General features: G+C 43.7%; 1 protein-coding gene across 2 annotated transcripts in view; it reads left to right on the top strand.

Moving 5' to 3' along the window:
- The window catches only part of COL4A1 (collagen type IV alpha 1 chain), a 389,221-nt gene that overhangs the window by 319,185 nt on the left and 49,419 nt on the right, over positions 1-20,617 (top strand). For both annotated transcript variants that reach the window (XM_072992788.2, XM_072992838.2), the window contains exons 43-46: positions 521-654; positions 15,224-15,296; positions 15,820-15,891; positions 17,453-17,581. In XM_072992788.2, coding sequence (XP_072848889.1) covers positions 521-654; positions 15,224-15,296; positions 15,820-15,891; positions 17,453-17,581 — 408 coding nt within the window. The remainder of the gene's footprint in view (positions 1-520; positions 655-15,223; positions 15,297-15,819; positions 15,892-17,452; positions 17,582-20,617) is intronic.

The raw sequence follows: 20,617 nt of genomic DNA on the forward strand, positions 1-20,617 counted from the left end.
AATTCAAAGATGAATTAGAAATGTTTAACAGCTGGAAAATTATGGTGGGTGATATCAGGCTGATATTTTGTTTGCAGTAAACAGTGCAAAAAAAATTAAGATCAGAAGAAGGAATTTCTAAAATATCTATATTGCTTTTTAAGCAATTAGAAAAATGTATTTAATTTTTTAAAATACGTTTTAAATAAAACATATTTAAAGTGAGGGACAGGTTTTTGTACTAAAATGAAAATGTTATATATATTGATTGAAGGAACCCCAGAGTGTAATACTTTTGTCATCAGGGATTCAGTGCATTTTGTTTTCTAAACAACAACAGTTAACTGTAACTGTTGAAAAATTATGTCATCTCTTAATGTTGTTGCTTCAAGCATCCTCAAGTCAAATAATCAGAATTGCCAAAGCCTATATTGATCATTTTGAAGCATTATCCATCCTCCTAAGTATTTTTTTTCTGAACAACAGTCATGCATTTTCACTTTTGAACATTGCTAATCTTTTTCCCCCATTTCTGTTTTAGGGCTACCTGGGCCCCAGGGATCTCCAGGTGTTCCAGGGCTAGCAGGAGCAAAAGGAGAAAAAGGAAGCTCAGGTTGGGCAGGACCAGCTGGAACACCTGGAGTGAAAGGTGACCGAGGATCTCAAGGAATCCCTGTAAGTTAATTTTAGGAACACAAATTATTTTTCTTTTACAATGACCATACAAAAATAATATTGCATAATATATAGCTGTTGCTAGTTTATTACTGCAGGAAATTGATATACAGTGGTGCCTCACAAGACGAATTTAATTCGTTCCACTGTTAATGTTGTCTTGCGAAAAATTCATCTTGCAAAACAGGTATTCCCATAGGAATGTATTGAAATCTAATTAATGCAATCCTAGGGCCAAAAAAGTGCTGTCCTCTGAAGATGCCGGCCACAGAGACTGGCGAAATGTTAGGAAGAACAAACTTCAAACACGGCCAAAGAGCCCGAAAAACCCACAACAACCATTAGCCGTGAAAGCCTTTGTGAATACAAAGTTAAATTTGGTTTACAAAGGGTTTATTAAGTGCTCTTTAAAGCCATACATATTGCGCAGATGATTTCAAAAATTTCAATCAAAAACCGTTAACTTTTTAAACATCATAAAAACATTTTAAAATCAGCAAATATGAGGCAGGAACAAAAAAGGGAAAAATTCATCTTGCGAAGCACGGCCATAGGAACATTCATCTTGCAAGTCATCAACCCCATCACCAAAACCATTCGTCTTGCGAGTTTTTCGTCCCGCGAAGCATTCGTCTTGCAAGGCACCACTGTATTGGTAAGCAAAAATAGCTTTTTTTTTTCAAGGTGGAGTCTTTAGAGTCATACTTGCAAAACATACATTGTACAAAGGCATTCTGTTTTTTTAAAGCACATGTGGTGCTTTTAAAGATAAAAGAGCCTCAAGCTTGACAGGATCAGATGTCAAGACAAAACTATCTGCCACTTTTCTGTACTTCTTCATTGCCTGCCAATATGCCACAAAGATTCCTGTTTAATAGCTACAGTGTCTGATCTCAGGTTCTCCAAGAGAATTCCTTCTTTGGTGTAGTCCCTCCATCTGGAACATGTCGTTTAGTCGTGTCCAACTCTTCATGACCTCATGGACCAGAGCATGCCAGGCCCTGCTGTCTTCCACTGCCTCCCGGATTTGGGTCAAATTCATGTTGGTAGCTGTCCAACCACCTCATCCTCTGTCGTCCCCTTCTCCTCTTGCCTTCACACTTTCCTAACATAAGGGTCTTCTCCAGGGAGTCTTCTCTTCTCATGAGATGGCCAAAGTATTGGAGCCTCAGCTTCAGGCTGTGTCCTTCCAGTGAGCACTCAGGGTTGATGCCAGCAAGTTTGGAAAAGTCAACAGTGGCCAAAGGAGTAGAAAAGATCAGTCTACATCCCAATCTCAAAAAAGGACAGTGCCAAAGAATGCTCCAACTACCGTACAATTATACTCATTTCACACACTAGCAAGGTTATGCTCAAAATCCTACAAGGTAGGTTTCAGCAGTATGTGGACTGAGAACTCCCAGAAGTACAAGCTGGATTTCGAAGTGGCAGAGGAACTAGGGACCAAATTGCTAATATGTGCTGGATTATGGAGAAAGCTAGAGAGTTCCAGAAAAACATCTACTTCTGCTTCATTGACTATGCAAAAGTCTTTGACTGTGTGGACCATAACAAACTATGGTAAGTTCTTTAAGAAAAGGTAGTGCCTGACCACCTTATCTGACTCCTGAGAAACCTATACATGGGACAGGAAGCAACAGTTAGAACTGTATATGGAACAACTGATTGGTTCAAAAATGGGAAAGGAGTACGACAGGGCTGTATATCGTTCCCCCGGCTTGTTTAACATATGCAAAATACATCATGCGAAGGGACGGACTGGAGGAATCCCAAGCCAGAATTAAGATTGCCGGAGGAAATATCCACAACGTCCAATATGCAGATGATACCATTCTGATGGGAGAAAGTGAGGAGGAATTAAAGAACCTCTTGATGAGGGTGAAAGAGGAGAGTCCAAATAACGGTCTGAAGCCCAACATCAAAAAAACCAAGATCTTCTTAAATGAACAATGCAAAGAAATAGAGGAAAATAATAGAAAAGAAAAACCAGATATCAGGAAAATGGGAGATATTTTGTGCAAAGATGGACATGATAAAGGAGAAAAGTGGGAGGGACCTTACAGAAGCAGAAGATATCAAGAAGATGTGGCAAGAATACACAGAGGAATTATACCAGAAAGTTTTGGATATCCTGGACAACCTAGATAGTGTGGTTGCTGACCTTGAGCCAGACATCCTGGAGAGTGAAGTCAAATGGGCCTTAGAAAGCCTGGCTAACAACAAGGCCAGTGGAGGTGATGGCATTCCAGTTGAACTATTTAAAATCTTAAAAGATGACACTGAAGGTACTGCATTCAATATGTAAAGTCAATTAAAAGTGTTCAAAGAGGAAGGAGCCTGTCAGCTCCACCAGACAAATTTGTAAGTAGAGTTGAGTTTCTGTTCCTAAGATCCCAGCTTGCATTTTCTTTAAATTCTTTAAATAAAAGTAATTTTGTTTGGTTAGCTTCCCTTTACCACTTTGGCCATCTGACATATCCAAGACAGAGATAGAAGATTCACTTAACAAGTGAGAGGGTGAATGCTATCATAAGAGGGTGCTACGCCTACATCCAGGGCCATCCAGAGACTTGAAGGCATCATTAACATTTTCCTAGTACTGGGAGACACCATTTTGATCTTCTTCATCCAAACTAAGGAGCTCAGATGATACTTGAGGCCAGGCAGACTACTTGCAGAGAGACTTTTTCAGTCTGCAGCAGTTTGATAACAGTTTTGGTTGCAGGGAAATCAGCTGGGAAAACTCTGCATATAAACCGAAACAAGAGAAAATGTGATAAATTAGATGAAACTCGGGGTTATATTCTTGGCACTTCTGGCTTTTGGTCACAGTCATGTGTTATCACATAATGATGATCAGAACAGAGAACATCACAGCCAAGCCCTGTAGACAAAAGTGAAGCAGTCCTTAGCTGGTCCTGCTGGTACGGATGTTACCACACTTAAGAGTATGGTCCTTTACTTTAATGGAGAGATCCGAGTTCCCAAGAGGATTTAAAAAGAGACTGAACAACCAATTGTAGTAGTACTATTCATGTACATTTATTATATTTTCCAATGCATATAATGCTATACCAGTTATCACAAGGCCTCTCTCACACACACATCCAATACTCACACTGACCCTGAGGTTGATGGAAGGTGTGTGTTTCGCTGTCTCCCGGTGATTGGCCGTAGACACGAAAGTGTGGGTGTCCGTTGCAGCACTGTTTGGGAACACACCAGCCATGGAAAAAGCCCAACTTTTATAATAGGAAATATCGTAAACGTGTTGACAAAAAGTCCTCTTTAGTGGATGAGTCATTTTCCAGATCCTGGTTTTTCCCTAGATCACCAATTCCCAGCCCAAAACAGATCTTACCTACATGTCCAGACATCTATTACATGGAGTTTTAGCTGAATGATTTGATGCACTGTCTGTAAAGCACTCTGGTGATTTCATTGCACATGCAATGACAATCATTTGTTTGTTTGTTTATTTAACTTATATGCCGCCCACTCTACCCAAAGGTCTCTGGGCAGCTTACAACAATTAAAATTCAATTAAAATACAATAAAAGATAAAATGATTAAAATACAATTAAAATTGCCATCAGGACCCACAGTTGATGTTATTTCAATTAAAAGCCTTCTGGAACAGGAAGATTTTGACCTGGTGCCAAAATGTCAACAACATTGGCGCCAGACGAATCTCAGTTGGGAGGGCATTCCATAGTCTGGGGGCAGCTGCCGAACAGGCCCTTTGTCTACAAGTCATCCCTCTTACCTCCTTGAGGGACGGCTCTTTCAAAAGGGCCCCCTGGCTAGATCTTAACTGCCGGGTAGGCTCATATGGAAGGAGGCGGTCCTTTAGGTATCCAGGGCCCAGGCCGTTTAGGGCTTTATATGTCAAAACAAGCACTTTGAATTGGGCCCGGGCAGCAACTGGTAACCAATGTAACTTAAACAGAATCGGCTTGATGTGATCTCTAGCGGCCCCACCACTCACCAGCCATGCAGCTCGAGTCTGGACCAGTTGCAGTCGCCGGACCGTCTTCAAAGGCAGCCTCACGTAAAGCACATTGCAGTAATCTATACAGGATGTTACCAGTGCGTGTGTAACTGTTATGAGACTCCGCTCGTCCAGGTAGGGCCGTAGCTGGTACAATTTCCGCAGCTGAAGGAAGGTGCCCCTGGCCACCGAGTCCACCTGGGCTTCCAGTGTTAGACTGGGGTCCAGGAGCACCCCCAGGCTGTGGACCCTGTCCCTTAGGGGGAGTGTAACCCCATTCAGAGCAGGGAAATGGCCCTCCAACCTGTCCAGCGAAGCACCCACTAACAGCACTTCCGTCTTGTCTGGATTGAGTTGCAATTTATTAACCCTCATCCAGTCCATTATCAAGTCCAGACATGAGTTCATCACAGAAACTGCCTCACCTGGATTGGTGGAAAACAACAGGTAGAGCTGAGTGTTGTCAGCATATTGCTGACTCCTCAGCCCAAACCTCCTGATGGCCGCTCCCATGTAGATGTTAAACAGCATGGGGGACAGTATCGAGCCCTGTGGAACCCCATGACATAAGTGCCATGGGGCAGAGCAACTGTCCCCCAGCACCACCCTCTGGACACGGTCAGCCAGGAAGGAGTGGAACCACTGTAAAACAGTGCCCCCAACCCAGCCAGCCTATCCAGAAGGACACCATGGTCAATGGTGTCAAAAGCCGCTGAGAGGTCCAGGAGTATCAACAGGGTCACACTCCCCCAGTCTCTCTCCCGGCAAAGGTCATCATACAGGGCGACCAAGGCAGTCTCCGTACCAAAATTCAGCCTGAAACCTGATTGAAATGGATCCAGAAAATCCATTTCATCCAGCAGCGCCTGGAGTTGCCCAGCCATAACCTGCTCCAACACTTTGCCCAAATAAGGGAGGTTTGCCACTGGTCGGTAGTTAACGACCAGCCTTGGGTCCAGGTTAGGCTTTTTAAGGAGTGGTCGAATTACCGCCTCTTTCAAGGTGATAGGGACCACTCCCTCTCTCAAAGAGGCATTCACGGCCTCCTGGACCCAAGTGCAAACTCCCCTGGCAGATCTTCCAGTTAGCCGAGATGGGCAAGGGTTGAGTGAAGTGGTGGTAGAATGGACAGATCCAAGCACCCTGTCCACATCCTCAGGTCTCAACAATTGAAACTCATCCATTAATATTTGACCTAAGCACAGCACACTGGACGCATCTTCCGATTTTGCAGTAACAGTGGAGTCCAGCCCACTGCGAATCTGAACGATTTCCCCCTCAAAATGAATAGCAAACTCATCGCAGCAACCTGATGATCAGGACCTCCACCAGATTTCCCAGTTGAAGAAGATCCCGGACCACCTGAAATAGCTCTGCTAAACGACATTCTGAGGAAGCAATACGGCTGGAGAAATATTGCCGTTTCGCCAGCCGTATTGCCACGAAATAGGCCCGATAATGGGCTCTAAGTCGTGTTGGATTGGACTCCGAGCGGGACTTCCTCCACCTGTGCTCCAGCCGTCTCCCCTCTCGCTTCATCACCTGCAGTTCAGAAGTATACCAAGGGGCTGTCTGGGCTCTGCGTGCAAGGAAAGGGCGCTTAGGCGCAATCGTGTCAACCGCCCGGTTCATCTCCCTATTCCATAGGGTGACCTGAGCTTCGACAGATGGATAATCCCCCAGAGCATTCAGGAAACCATCCGGATCAATTAGTCTCTGGTGGCGGATCATCTTAATAGATTCCCCACCCTTGTAGAGGGAAGAAGAAGCTAATAGACTAAACCTGACCAGGAAGTGGTCTGACCATGACAATGGGGTCACGACCAGCCCCTCCACGTCCAAACTACCACCTTCCAGTCCCGTTGAGAAAACCAGGTCCAAGGTGTGGCCCTTCTCATGTGTCGATGACACATTGAGACAGCCCCATGATTGTCATGGTGGCCAAGAAGTCCTGAGCCGCCCCAGTCAAGGCAGCCTTGGCATGGATTTTGACATCCCCCAGCACCAACAGCCTGGGAGTCCTCAACACCAGGTCTGCGACTACCTCTGTCAGCTCAGGTAGGGAGACGGTACGCAGCGGTATACCAACAGAATCCCTAATCTGTCTCGCAAGCCAAACACACAGTACAGGCCCTCAAGACCTCCTCTCAAAGGGATAGGAAGCCTGGTCAAGGAGATAGAACTCCTATAAGACTATAGCAACTCCCCCTCCCCGGCCCTCTGAGCAATATTGGTGCTGGACCGAGTACCCAGGTGGACACAGTTTGTAGATATGCTGTTCTTGGGCCTCTCAATGATTCATCTTGTTTACACTTTTTCACATTTCTGCTTACTTCAGCTATTTCTTTTTAAAAAAAAAAACATTTTATTCATATCTAAACATACAAACTTAAAAACGTTAACAATCTAACAGATAATTAACAAAAAAACCCGCAGCTAAATATCCATCCTTCCCCTATGGATCAGAGCTTTCACCGTTGTCTAGTCATTGGAATATCTTCAAGAGGATTCTGGTGAGCACTGGTTCGCTGCAGATTAATTTTCCCCCTAAATTCTTGTCTTTTTCTGGGCCCAATTATATATCAACTTCCAGCTTTGCTTTACAAAGTCTCTTGGTTGATCCTGTAGTACCTCTGAAAGCATGTCTAATTCTGTAATATCCTTTACTGGTGCACGTCTCCATTCCCAAAATGCAATTGTCATTCTCAATTTTCTTGAAGTCCTTATTGCAGGGTCTAATATGGAACTCAATCACACAGTCACACGGCAGTAGATCACAAAGGTTGTTGTAATATGAACAGCAGGGATGTTGGCAAGTTTTTGGGTTCAAGTCCGAAGTCCAAGTCTTTGGTACCAAGTCCAAATCAAAGTCTGGTACCAAGTCCTGAGCCCCAAGCCTGATTCCTTATTAAAAACAAATTTTCCCCCAGAAAAAAGGGAGGAGTGGATTAATTCTCAGTCAAAAGTCAAGTCCGTAATTGAAAAAAACACTTGAGTCAAGTCACTGGTATGACTTAAGTGCAATTTGACACTGAATCCCACAATTTGCGTCCCTATCCCTGATGAGTAGTCTGCTTTTTCACTACCTTTTTATGATAACAAACTGTTTAGAGATTATATGTGAAGCAGGTATGTCTCCCCTGTTGACTTGTTGCTTTCCACATGAGAGCATGGTGAGTTTCATCTGGGTAGAGAACTACTGACTAAAACTTATAAATTCAAATTAAACCACACATTGTGAATTTCAAAGTTTGTGTTCTACTCTTTCCAGAGAGCCATCAAGAGTAGGGATGTGAATTCTCATTTAACAATGAAGTTCTCCATTGATTTTTCTTATCATGAATTTGGTGACTGAAAACTCCTTTCCATACATTCTGTGAATTCCTCCTATAACATCCAATCTCTGCATTTTTTCCATTAAAAATGGAAATGTTTGCCATGTGTATAAAAGCAGTTTAACATAAGAAACAAAGCTGTACATAATCCAAAGCAGTATGAAACACTACAGGGTAGATGGTTTAACAACAACAACAGCAACAACAATAATAGCCTTGAAATTCGTTCTGCCAATAAATATGAGTAGGTAATAAAATGATTTTAAAGCAGTAGAAAGGGAAAAATACATGAAGGCTCCCCACAAGGTAATCCCTCCTGCTGCTGAGTTGTATAGTTAACTCTGGCTTGTAGAAGCTAAAATGAATCCTGCGATTCCCCACAACCAGACAGTGTTTATGCATGAATATGAATGTTACATAGTATGTGCCCTCTTTTGGCATGCAGGAATATTGCTTGCTTTCTTTTTTTAAGGGCAATCTTTCCCCAACATAAAATAAAAGGAATTCATTATTGCACAAAGGAGGAATGGATATTCATCAGGTGATACACTAAAAGAAGCATCCACAAATCTTAAGAAGTGTTTCATGTGACCCATCTCTAGCAAAGGACAGGAGATGTGAAGAGTGGGCAGGCATTATTTTATATCCTTGTCTCATGTGCAAAATTAGTTGCTGTAGCAACCCCAGACCTACTGGAGTATCCCACCCTGTAGTTATGCTGCCACCAACCATTCGCTCTCCCAAGTCACCCAGACCAGGAATGGATTTTAATAAACAAGAGAACAAGGTTTATTGAAAAACAAACAGGGTAAATGAAAGGATCAGGTAAGTAGGATACTGGAACTTGGTATAGTCCCAATCATACACATACAACAGATTGGTTCCCACGGAACACTTTAAGGTAACGCACAGACCCTGAACCTATCCGTTCTGGCTACCTAGATAGAAACCTGAACCTATCAGGTATGTACTATCTGACGAACAGTTGTACCCAGTCTGACCCACAGACTCCAACTCCACTTCTCCACGTCCGCTCTCTTACGAAGGACTTCCCCCAAATATATACAGTACAGCTCCTCCCCCCTGATGTCCCGCCTTCCACTCCCCATAGGATGGAACTTTCCCTCCAAACCCATGACAGACAGGTACCATCAGTGCTGTATGTGACACCTCCCCCCTTTATAAATTGTTTTGCGGGGGAAAAGCTAAAGTGCTTTTCTCCAAAAAAACAACCAGGATCAAAACACATAAACAGTTATACATTCTAATACAATCCCATAACCCATACTTACTCACTCTAGGTCAAACATATCACTTATGCATTTATACATTAATATTTGCAATACATTAAGTTACCTTTATTAATACAAACCAAGCCTGTTCAATAAACAGGTACATTTAACTTTTGGTCACCAATATACACAGTCCATGGTTTCTTCGCCGTCTTCACTCGTCGGGTCTTCTTGACAAGGCGTCAGCAACACAGTTCATTGTCCCTCTGACCACCTTCACTTCAAAGTCAAAATCTTGCAGGTTTAAAGCCCACCTCATAAGTTTACTATTATGTGTTTTCATTGTCTTTAACCACTGCAGTGGTGAGTGGTCAGTGCACAGAACAAAATGTCTTCCCCAGATGTAAGGTTTGGCCTTCTGAATCGCGTATACTATGGCCAGGCACTCCTTTTCCACGGTTGCCAAATGTCTCTCACCTTTCTGGAGTTTCCTACTCAGGTAGGACACTGGATGCTGGTCACCATTTTCATCCTCCTGGCAAAGAACTGCTCCTACCCCGCTGTTAGACGCATCGGTGTAGATGATGAACTCCCGGTCGAAGTCGGGAGCACGCAGCACTGGATAATGGATGAGCGCCTCCTTCAACCTCTGGAACGCCTCCTCACAGTCGCTGGTCCACGGGATGCGGTCATCAGTCTTCTTCCGCGTCAGATCGGTCAGCGGAGTCGCCATCTTGCTAAACCTCGGGATGAACTTTCTGTAGTAGCCCACCAACCCAAGAAATGATTTGACTTTTTTCTTGGTGTTGGGTCTGGGCCAATCACGAACGGCTTCTATCTTGGCCTCTAGGGGTTTGATCACTCCTCCCCCTACTATGTGACCCAAGTATTTTATTTCTGGGCTACCCAGCTGACACTTGTTTGCCTTTACTGTTAGCCCTGCTGCACTTATCCTCTGCAGCACTATCTCCAGGTGTTTCAGGTGATCTTCTCAGGTATTGCTGAAGATCCCTATATCGTCAATGTAGGCCACAGTAAAGTCACTGAGCCCTGCTAAGGTCTGGTCCATCAGCCTTTGGAATGTGGCTGGTGCATTTCTGAGACCAAAACTAAGGACTCTAAACTCATATAGACCGAAAGGGCTGCAAAATGCGGTCTTTTCCTGATCCCTGGGATCAATCCTTAATTGCCAGTAACCCTTTACTAGGTCCAACGATGAAATGAACCGACAACCCCCTATGGTTTCAATCAGGTTGTCTAGCCTGGGCATTGGGTAGGCATCAGGAGTGGTTACGCGGTTTAATTTCCGGTAATCTACACAAAATCTAATGCTCCCATCAGGCTTGTCCACCAGGACTATGGGAGAGGACCAAGGACTAGAAGAGGGGACGATTATGTTCTCCTTAAGCATCTCGTCCAGCTCCTTCCGCACCTTGTCCCTATAGGGTCCCGTCACTCGGTACGGGGATACTGCTTGCGGGGGTGCATCCCCTGTGTAGATCCGATGCATCACTCCCTTCACTATCCCCGGCTTATTTGAAAAAACCTTATGATATTGAGTGAGCAGCACTTTTAGTTCTTGCTGCTGGTCTTGGGTGAGTGCAGGACTGATCTTCACCTCATCTGGGTTGTATTTCACTTCCCCTCTACCCTCCCAGAAGGGCAATTCAGCTTCCTCACTCTCAGCTGCTTTTATGGCAAATAAAACCCTCTGTTCCCCTCTGTAGTAGGGTTTCAGGGCATTCACATGTACCACCCTCCGTGCTTGGTGTTCCTCCTGTTCTATAAGGTAGTTCAGGTCCGACATCTTGGAAATGACCCTGTATGGTCCTGCCCATTTGAGCTGCAGTTTGTTCTCTTTGCAGGGCCTAAGCCAAAGCACTTCCTCCCCTGGGTTAAAGTGCCTCTCCCTGGCTTTCTGGTCATACCAGGTTTTCTGTCTGACCTTCTGAGCTTGCAGGTTTTCTGCTGCTAGCTCTAGGTTTCTCTTCAGGTCATTCATTAAAGTGTCTATATACGTCACAACATCTTGTGGGTCACCCTGGGTGATCTGCTCCCAATTCTGTTTGATTAAATCAAGTGGACCTTTTACTTTTCTCCCAAACAAAAGTTCAAACGGACTGAACCCGGTACTGGCTTGGGGGACTGATCGGTAAGCAAACAAAAGGGATTGCAGCTTCTGGTCCCAATTGTTTGGATTCTCTGCCAAGTAAGCCCTAATCATGCGCATCAGAGTCCCATTGAACTTCTCCGTTAACCCATTACTTTCGGGGTGATAGGCAGTGGTTTCCTTGTGTTTAATTCCACAGATTTGCCATAACCGTTTCATGAGCTTTGATGTAAATGATGTGCCCAAATCTGTGATTATTTCTGAGGCAAATCCCATCCTGGACATATACCCCACCAAGGCATCTGCCACTGTGTTAGTTTCGATGTTAGTCAAGGGAATGGCTTCGGGGTACCTCGTGGCATGGTCCACAATGGTGAGAATGAACCGGTTCCCCCTCTTTGTGGCCTTGGGCAAAGGTCCCACAATATCCACTCCTATACATTTGAACGGGGTGTCAATCACAGGCAAAGGGAAAACTTCGCTTTGGTCCTGTCACGGTTATTCCCCTGCCTCTGACACACATCACATCGTTTACAGAACTCCTTGATCTGCTTCCCTATTTCAGGCCAGTAAAAATTTTGTGTGATTCTCTGCTGGGTTTTGTTCACCCCTAAGTGCGCAGCAAACATGTCAGAGTGCCCCCTTTCTAAGATCATGGGGTGATACTTTTCAGGTACCACTAGCTGACTTCTGATCCCATCTCCCCCTTTTGAGATATTCATCAGGGTCTCTCTATATAAAATTCCCTTTTTCCCGTGAAATCTCATTGGGGTTTCAGGTGTTAACTGGGTGTCGGTCACCTTTTCAAAACACTTTCGGAGAGTGGCGTCCGCCTTTTGCTCTTGGCCAAATTTGCTGTCCGTGGTTAAGGGTTCTGCCACAGCTTCGGGACTACCCTCATCTGCTTCAGCCTCGGGCTCTTCAGTACCCCCCTGAACTGTCCCCGTGGTAGCTTGTGAGCGTGTAATCACTAGCACCTGTTTCACATGTTCAGCCAGGTCATTTCCCACGAGCACGGCTGCTGGCAGAGTCGATGAAATCGCTAGACGCCAAACTCCCCTCCAGCCTTGAAAGCTCACAGGTACCTCAGCTACTGGCAGTGAGATCACCTGCCCCTCAATCCCTGCCACCTTCAGGCTCTCATTTGGGATTATATGCTTCCTAGGAATAATGTCTGGATGGCACAGGGTCACCTGGGAACAAGTATCCCTTAGCCCCCTATACTGATGGTCAAGTATTCCTACGTCCACCCCTGCGGTTTCAAACAACTGCGAATCTGTTCTCACTAGCAAGCAGCGCTTGACCTCCACAAGAGGACCATTTTCCCCAGCCTGATCAGCAGATGTAACTGGTCCAGAGTGAGTCGCCATGGCAACAGGCTCCCTCAGTGGCAAGGAGCTTTGCTCTGTCTGGACACAGAACACAGCTTTTGGCTTGGTTCCACTCAAATCATGAGGCAAATTTCCCTTTAGCTGCTTTAATTTCTCACACTCTGAGATTAGATGGCCCTTTCCTTGACAGAAATAACATTTTCTGCTGTACTTGGAGTCTTTCTCATCTGTTTTTGGTTTTCCCTCCAAAATCTGAGGTCTTGGTGGTTTCATGTCAGAGGGCTTCCCTTCAACATGGGCCCCTCCCCCTTGCTGGTTTTTCCCTGGTCCCTGAGAGTACCTGCTGTAGGTTTCTTTGGGCTTACCCACAGTTTTTCCCTCAGCACCTAAGGGCTTCCTTATTTGGGAAATAAAATCTGCGATCTCTGCCGCTTCTGTCACCGTTTTAGGTTTCCTCACTCTCACATGGAACTTTAGTTCCCCATGCAGGACTGAATAAAACTGTTCCAGCGCTATCAGGTCTTTGAGCTGCTGGAAGGTCTCTGTCCCCTCCTGAGACAGCCATTTCTCTAGCAACCTCACCAGTTGGGCCCCCACTTGGGTAAAAGTCTGCTCTGGTTTTTTTGTGAGTGACCTGAATTTTTGCCTCAGCTGTTCAGCATTTATCCCATGCCGGGCAAACACCAGTTTTTTAAACTCAGCGAAGTCTTTCAGCAGTTCCACTGGCATCTCTGCATAGACTTCTGCCAGGCTGCCACTGATTAAAGATCGCATAATGGTCATCTTCTCAGTTTCCCTTACTGAGAAGTCCACAAACGCTCTTTCCACGAGGGAAAAGAACACCTCAGGGCAATCTCCCTTGTTGTACACAGGGAATTTCTTCAAGTCAGTTTTAGACAGGCTGCCTTCCCCATTCCCTGGGTTCCCCTCATTATTATTGTTATTCCTATTTCTACTCATTATTTCCAGCTTCTTCAGCTCAAACGCCATTCTTTCTAACTCCAACTGTCTCTGTTTCTCTTCCCTTTCCATTTCAAATTGTCTTTGTTTCTCCCTTTCCCTTTCCTCCATTTCCCTCACCCTCAGTTCATGCTGTTGGGCTAGGAGCATTTTTCTGAGTTCTGAGGTCAGTTCTCCCGCGTTCTCATCCTGCACTGAGCCAAATTCCTCCTCAGAACCTTGGTCTCCCTGTGGTTCTCTCACTTCCCCCATTTCTGCCATTTGGCTTCGAGTCAAGGGCATAATCCCCCCCAGAACAGGCCTCAAAAGTCACGCCTCAAAATAAAACGACGACTTTTTTCCTTTTGCCTCAGAAACAGCCTTCTATAGACTGCTGCTGTCCCTCCAGCACCAACTTGCAACTGTTGCCAGGCAGAATCCACCCCCTCTGCTAGGCCTCTCAGCAGACAGGCTAGATCACTGTTACTTCACGCAGCTTTGCCTCAGCCCTTTCCCGCCAAAACGGCTTGCCTCAGAGCTCCCTAATCTAGTCCCCCAATCTGAGTTTGCACGTTCTTCCACTAGCCTACCTCCCTGTGAGGTAAGCCTAGAAGATTACCTACGCGCCCTCAGATTTTCCCTGACTAGACCCCCCCCCTTTGCTCTGGGCACACTAGCCAAGGCTTTGCTGGACCACTGGGCAACTGGACCAGTAGTATCCCACGCGCTGGACACCAATAAATGTAGCAACCCCAGACCTACTGGAGTATCCCACCCTGTAGTTATGCTGCCACCAACCATTCGCTCTCCCAAGTCACCCAGACCAGGAATGGATTTTAATAAACAAGAGAACAAGGTTTATTGAAAAACAAACAGGGTAAATGAAAGGATCAGGTAAGTAGGATACTGGAACTTGGTATAGTCCCAATCATACACATACAACAGATTGGTTCCCACAGAACACTTTAAGGTAACGCACAGACCCTGAACCTATCCGTTCTGGCTACCTAGATAGAAACCTGAACCTATCAGGTATGTACTATCTGACGAACAGTTGTACCCAGTCTGACCCACAGACTCCAACTCCACTTCTCCACGTCCGCTCTCTTACGAAGGACTTCCCCCAAATATATACAGTACAGCTCCTCCCCCCTGATGTCCCGCCTTCCACTCCCCATAGGATGGAACTTTCCCTCCAAACCCATGACAGACAGGTACCATCAGTGCTGTATGTGACAGTTGCTAATGGCATTAGTTGGGTTATTCCGTTGGCTTGATTATGTATTAAACAGGTTGGTTCCAGTAACATTATCGAATATGTTTTGTCTTTTCTGATGAAATTCTTGAACATGAATGGTGTTTCATCTGAGCAATATGATGAGGTTCATTTAAACGGCTTTGCCAACTGGGAAGGCATCCTTTAAAGTATGCTGGGATCCTACCCTGTTGCAAGGAGGTGTTCACCCCTCTCCTACCCACTTGACCAGTCCCTTTCTCACAGCTTTTATGAACCAGGAGAGGCAAGGTCGTATGGTAGTCCTCACCTCCCCTGGGTTCCTGATCACATATCTATCCATCACTTTTCAGAGCTGATTCACTGCTACACCTAAGAGCTGTTCTGTTTTACACAGGGCATTGCTGGCTTCCTTGGACCTGCTGGTCAAAAGGGAGACATGGGACCTCCTGGGATTCCAGGTCCTCAAGGTATGAAAGCATAGCAAGAAGCAGAGACACTGTCCTTGTTGGAGTTTTGTATGATGGGAAAAACATATATTTGTTCAAATAGGTTTTTTAACTTGTTGCATAACTTATAAAGTCACTGGAGAATTTATAGCTCCATTAGTAATATAATTATAATTTATATAGACATAAAAATAGTTGCAGCTGCAAGGGTTGAAATGGTACATAGAAATTCTTAGACCTTTGTCTCAAAATAAAAATTAATATCATCTTCCATGTATTAAGTGACTGGAAACAATCAGCCAAAGCAATTGCTGTTAGTAATTGTCAACAATGTAATGAGGAACATTTGCTCTGATACTGGGATTTGATAATAGCTCAGCACAGTGCATTTCCTCATAAATGTGAAGGAAAGCAAATTCAGGAAGTACTGAACTAAAAAATTTAAAATATCTGGGAGACCTGACTGTTTGGACCAAGTAGAGTGTAATTCAAGTGAAAGAAGAATTTCACATATTTACAGTCTGAATGATTACTTCCACTCTAGGTCCAAGAGGTTCTTCAGGATTCCCTGGACCCAAGGGAGAACAAGGTGATCAAGGGTATCCAGGAGCAAAAGGTATGCCATTATAAATTTTACCTTTAGATTTTTTCCCATGGCAGGAGATCCTATCAAGAAAAAGAGTCCAAGACAGATGGTAGTTTTTGAAAAATAAAATTCTAAAGGCACAATTACAAATAATTCCAATAAGGAAAAAAAACAGAAAACAGCAAAAAAGACCACAAAAATACTTAAGAGTGTCAGACCCGGGACCTTGGTGCTTGACTGTCCCTAGAAACTCCATAGATCTCCAGGGAAAAATCAGAAACTTGTGCTCGACACAGCTGGCATTTAATCTCAGCAAAGGGTTACGCCCAGAATGAAAGCAGGCATATCAAATATTCATCTGAGTATCAAAATATAAATCCTTTCATTGTTGCAATAATTCCAGACAACTTCAGCTTGTTTAATTTGATAAGTTTTATTTATCTACTCAGTGCTTGACTCTGTGTTCCTGCAGAGCAGTTGTAAAAGTCTTACATTTATGAAGAAAAAGGTATGAACATATACTTTAAAATCCTTCCATGCAACTAATGAAAAGTTACAGGTGGGATCTGGGGAATTTGGAGGCCAAGACAACACCCTGAACCATGTAATGTTCCTCAAACTATTCCTGAACATTTTTTGTAGTATGACAGTGTGGAATTTCCTGCTGAAAGAAGCCACTGTCATCAGGGAACACTATTGCCATGAAGGGGGGTGTATGTGGTCTGCAACAATCTCTAAACAGGTGGTTTGTATCAAAGTCACATTCATATGAATGCCAGAACCCAAGGTTTCCCACCAGAATCTTGCCCAGAGCATAATATTCCCTCTGCCAGCCAAACTTCTTCCCATAGTGCATCCTACCGCCAACTCTTCCCCAAGTAAATGACGCACACACGCTCGGCTATCAGAGCAAGCAACCATCTTCCATTGCTCCATGTCCCCACTGTAAGCGTTATTGGCGATGGACACGAGTCATCATGGGCACTCTTGCCATTTTTGTGGTGCTCTGACTCAGTCATACTTGGCCCTTGTCAAAGTCATTCAGATATTTTTGCTTGCCCATATTTCGTGCTTCCAACCCATGAAATTCAAAAACTGACTGTTCACTTGCTGCCTAATATATCCCACTCCTTGAGAGGTGCCATTGTAACGATATAATGAATGCTGTTCACTTTACCTGTCATTGGTTTTAATGGCATGCTTGATCAGTGTAAGAATGGGTTCAAATTACAGGAGGCCTTCGAACTGTCAAAGCAGTATGATAATAGAACTAACTACCTCAGGAGGTGATTAGAACTAATTACCTCAGAACTAATTACCTCATCACTGGAGGCATTCAAGAGAAAATTAGACAACCATTTGTAAGATATACTTTGATCTGGATTCCCCTTCATTTATGATTTTGAAAAGGTTGTTTTAATGAAATCCCATTAAATAAGGAAGTAAGGAGAGTCTTAACTTTATAGACAATTCTAAGGAACTTGTCTTAAGAACATCATTGTTTGTATTTTAATTCCCTCTCTTTAATGTTGATAAAATATAATGTTGGGCCCGCTTTGACTACCACTGTTTATCTCTTTATTTCTGACAGGCTTTCCAGGTCCTCCAGGTCCTCCAGGAGCTTTCCAAATGTTGAAAGGTGAACCAGGCATACCTGGCCCTTCAGGCCCAATTGGCCCCAAAGGACTTCCTGGTCCTCCAGGACCAAAAGGACAGCAAGGTGAGAAGCTGGAGATGGAGAACTATGCAGTATCTTCTGTGTACCTTTTCTAGCTCTATTCAACTGCCTTCTTAAAGTTAGTGCATAGCCTCTTTTAGCAGGTATACTCCCCACTTCCCTCTTAGTTACATGGCTGCTTTTGCATAATGCTCACTTTTTGTATAGTTTAGTCAATTGTTTTTTAAAACTTTGGAAAAGCTTGCGAGGGGTGCATTTTTGTGGCACCATTATTTCTGTGAAAGCATCTTCTCAGAAATGGCAAGAAGAGTTGCTTTTCCCATCAGAAACAGCAAGAATTTACATGCTTGCCAGGATGCATGACAAAACTTACATTAAACGATTGCTCTTTGCACAATGGGGTATGTATAGTCACATTTTTCTTGACTCACTAGCCCTATTCAGTGGTGTAGAGATGGAGGGATATATGGGTTACAGATGTAGGAATTTGTCAGAGCAAAAAGGATGCTGTTTTTTACAGGTGGACCTCAATAATGGATAGACCCTATTTACTCTGCCAGCTCACTGGAAAGACAACAAGACTTTCACGTTACTATTGTATTGGAAATAGAGGAAGTCAAATAATTAGGGGGGGTGTCATGATTCCACGTGGCCCCTGATAGTTTCACCAAACTAGGAGCTCACTCTGCATGCCCATCAGCTGCCACCAGTTGATTTCATCATCAATACCTATCATGAATGATAGATGTCCAGGCCATATGTCATTTTAAAAGAACCAAATAGAAATTGTTTATTGATACAAATGTTGACAGAACAAGCAATATTGTTAACTCTTAAACAAACATTCTTCGTTATCCACCCTCAACTACCGTTCTCCTGCCCAAACTCTAAAACTACACCAAACCCTTCAACTCTCCCTCAAGCTCCCTATCTCTAGAACCCTATCGCTGCCTATCTCCACTCTTCCTCCTCCTGCCGAGTCTCTTATACTGTACTTTGTTATTCCGCCCCTCCAGCACTCTATGGTCTATGCAAATAGCATATGAATAATCATGACCTGGGCAAACGCCACAGGGGGAAATAACCAAGAGGAACAATATTCCTTTCAGTTTCTCTGCTTGGTTTTTATATTTTGGATTAGCAATTTAAAAACTTTTGGGGGAATATTTACAGTTCTATTTTCTGAGAAGTTTACATTTACTCTCAGGTAATTCATAGGGTTGTAGACATGCAGATCCTAACAAATCGGATATTATGTACCACTTTTCAAGTGGTAAAATAAAAAATATATGAACCTATATTTTGGATGCTCATAGTGAGCATGACTATGGCTCTGGCTGCTCCATGCAGCATTACAGCTCTGGTCATATCACTCTGAAAAATCAGTTAAGTGTCGTACTTCAAATGAAAGATTCATTAGTGAATCTTGGAAATATAGAATTCATGTTGGGGCAGAGGTACAGCAGCAAGAGCAGAGGGAAACCCAGGGTTCTGGTGAAAAACCTCTGTAATCTCTGGTCTGCAGACCCCCAGAAATGAAAAGGGGGCAAGACATTGCAGGAGAGCAAAGCCTTGATGTGCAGGGGGGCCGGGAGACTCCAAATCTCAGACAGCAGTGCGATTTTTTGTGAGAGTCTCCTTCTGGAAGACACCATGATGGCAAGGTAGCTGCAAACTTCGCCACAGAGGGATGTAGATACAGATACGATCTCTTAGACCTCTAGACTATGAGTAACTGACCTTTGAGCCTTTATAAGCAGCACAGACAGATTTTGCTTTGACTATTTGACTGTGTCTATGTTTGGAGCCCAAGGTGCTTGTTTAACAAGCAGCCAGTCATGGAAGAAAGCTGAGACCAGCCAGATAGTGGCAAAGGAGATTTGTTTGTCAATAACCATAAATAAAGTAATAAAATAATAAGACAATAAAAGGGTACTTAAAGGAAAGATGGCAAATGAACGGATTCGTACTGGACAGCTTTATTTACTAAAGAACTATAGACTATATATATTCTGCATTTAAAGTCCTAGCTTTTTTTTAAATCTTGTGTCACACAGTAAAGAAACTGAAAGTGAGAAATAACTTTTCCATCTCTAGCCTGCCTGTGACTTTATATAATAGACATTAAATGCTTGAGAAGATTATTGTTGGAATAGGGATGAACTGAAGGAAATTAGAGGGAGATTCTCTCTCTCTCTCTCTCTCTATCTATCTATCTATCTATCTATCTATCTATCTGTAGATGTATATATATGTGTGTGTGTGTCTGTATATATATAATAGACATTAAATGCTTGAGAAGATTATTGTTGGAATAGGAATGAATCTCTCTATCTATCTATATCTGTATATCTATATATCTATCCATATCTAGCCGCCCCAAGTAGACATGGTCTAGAGGGGCGGGGAATAAATTTAATAAATAAATAAATGTCTGTCTGTCTGTCTGTCTGTCTGTCTGTCTGTCTGTCTGTCTGTCTGTCTGTCTGTGTGTGCCTCTGATCTGCCCTTCATAAATCACCACCTGTCCATCTGGTATAGGGTTCTTCTTATATATATATATTTTTCGTGGCCTCTGTGAATGCACACATATGGGTATTGTCTGCGCCTGTGCTGACTCTCTCGGAAGATTCTAGAGCTAAAAGTAACAAATTTATGGTGTGATCCTCCACAAGGTATATGCTTCTCCCACCCACCATTTTCCCCAGTTCCTTTTTTCTGCCGAGCTGAACGGTTCTCAGGAAAGATTGAGCACTTCGCTAGTTGCCTTTTGGCTAGTTTTCTAGGCTCCTTTGAGCTTTTGTTTGTTTTAATTACCTACTTAGTGATCCTCTGCGTCTTTTGTTTGCCTAATCGGCTCCCCACGGTCTTTTTGTTCCCTTTTTCTCTTTTTCCCCTCCCCCCTTCCCTAGTTCGTTGCTTATGGCCTCACCGTCTCATTTTAAAAGGTGTACGACCTGTGTGAATAAAATAGCACTTTCTGACGGTCATAATCAGTGCCTTTTTTGTTTGGGTGAGGAACATCCTACCCATTTGTGCCCTGCTTGTAAAAATTTAACCAAGCCGGCACTTAAACAG

The sequence above is a fragment of the Pogona vitticeps genome, chromosome 1, assembly GCF_051106095.1.
Source record: "Pogona vitticeps strain Pit_001003342236 chromosome 1, PviZW2.1, whole genome shotgun sequence".
Lineage (NCBI taxonomy): Eukaryota > Metazoa > Chordata > Lepidosauria > Squamata > Agamidae > Pogona > Pogona vitticeps.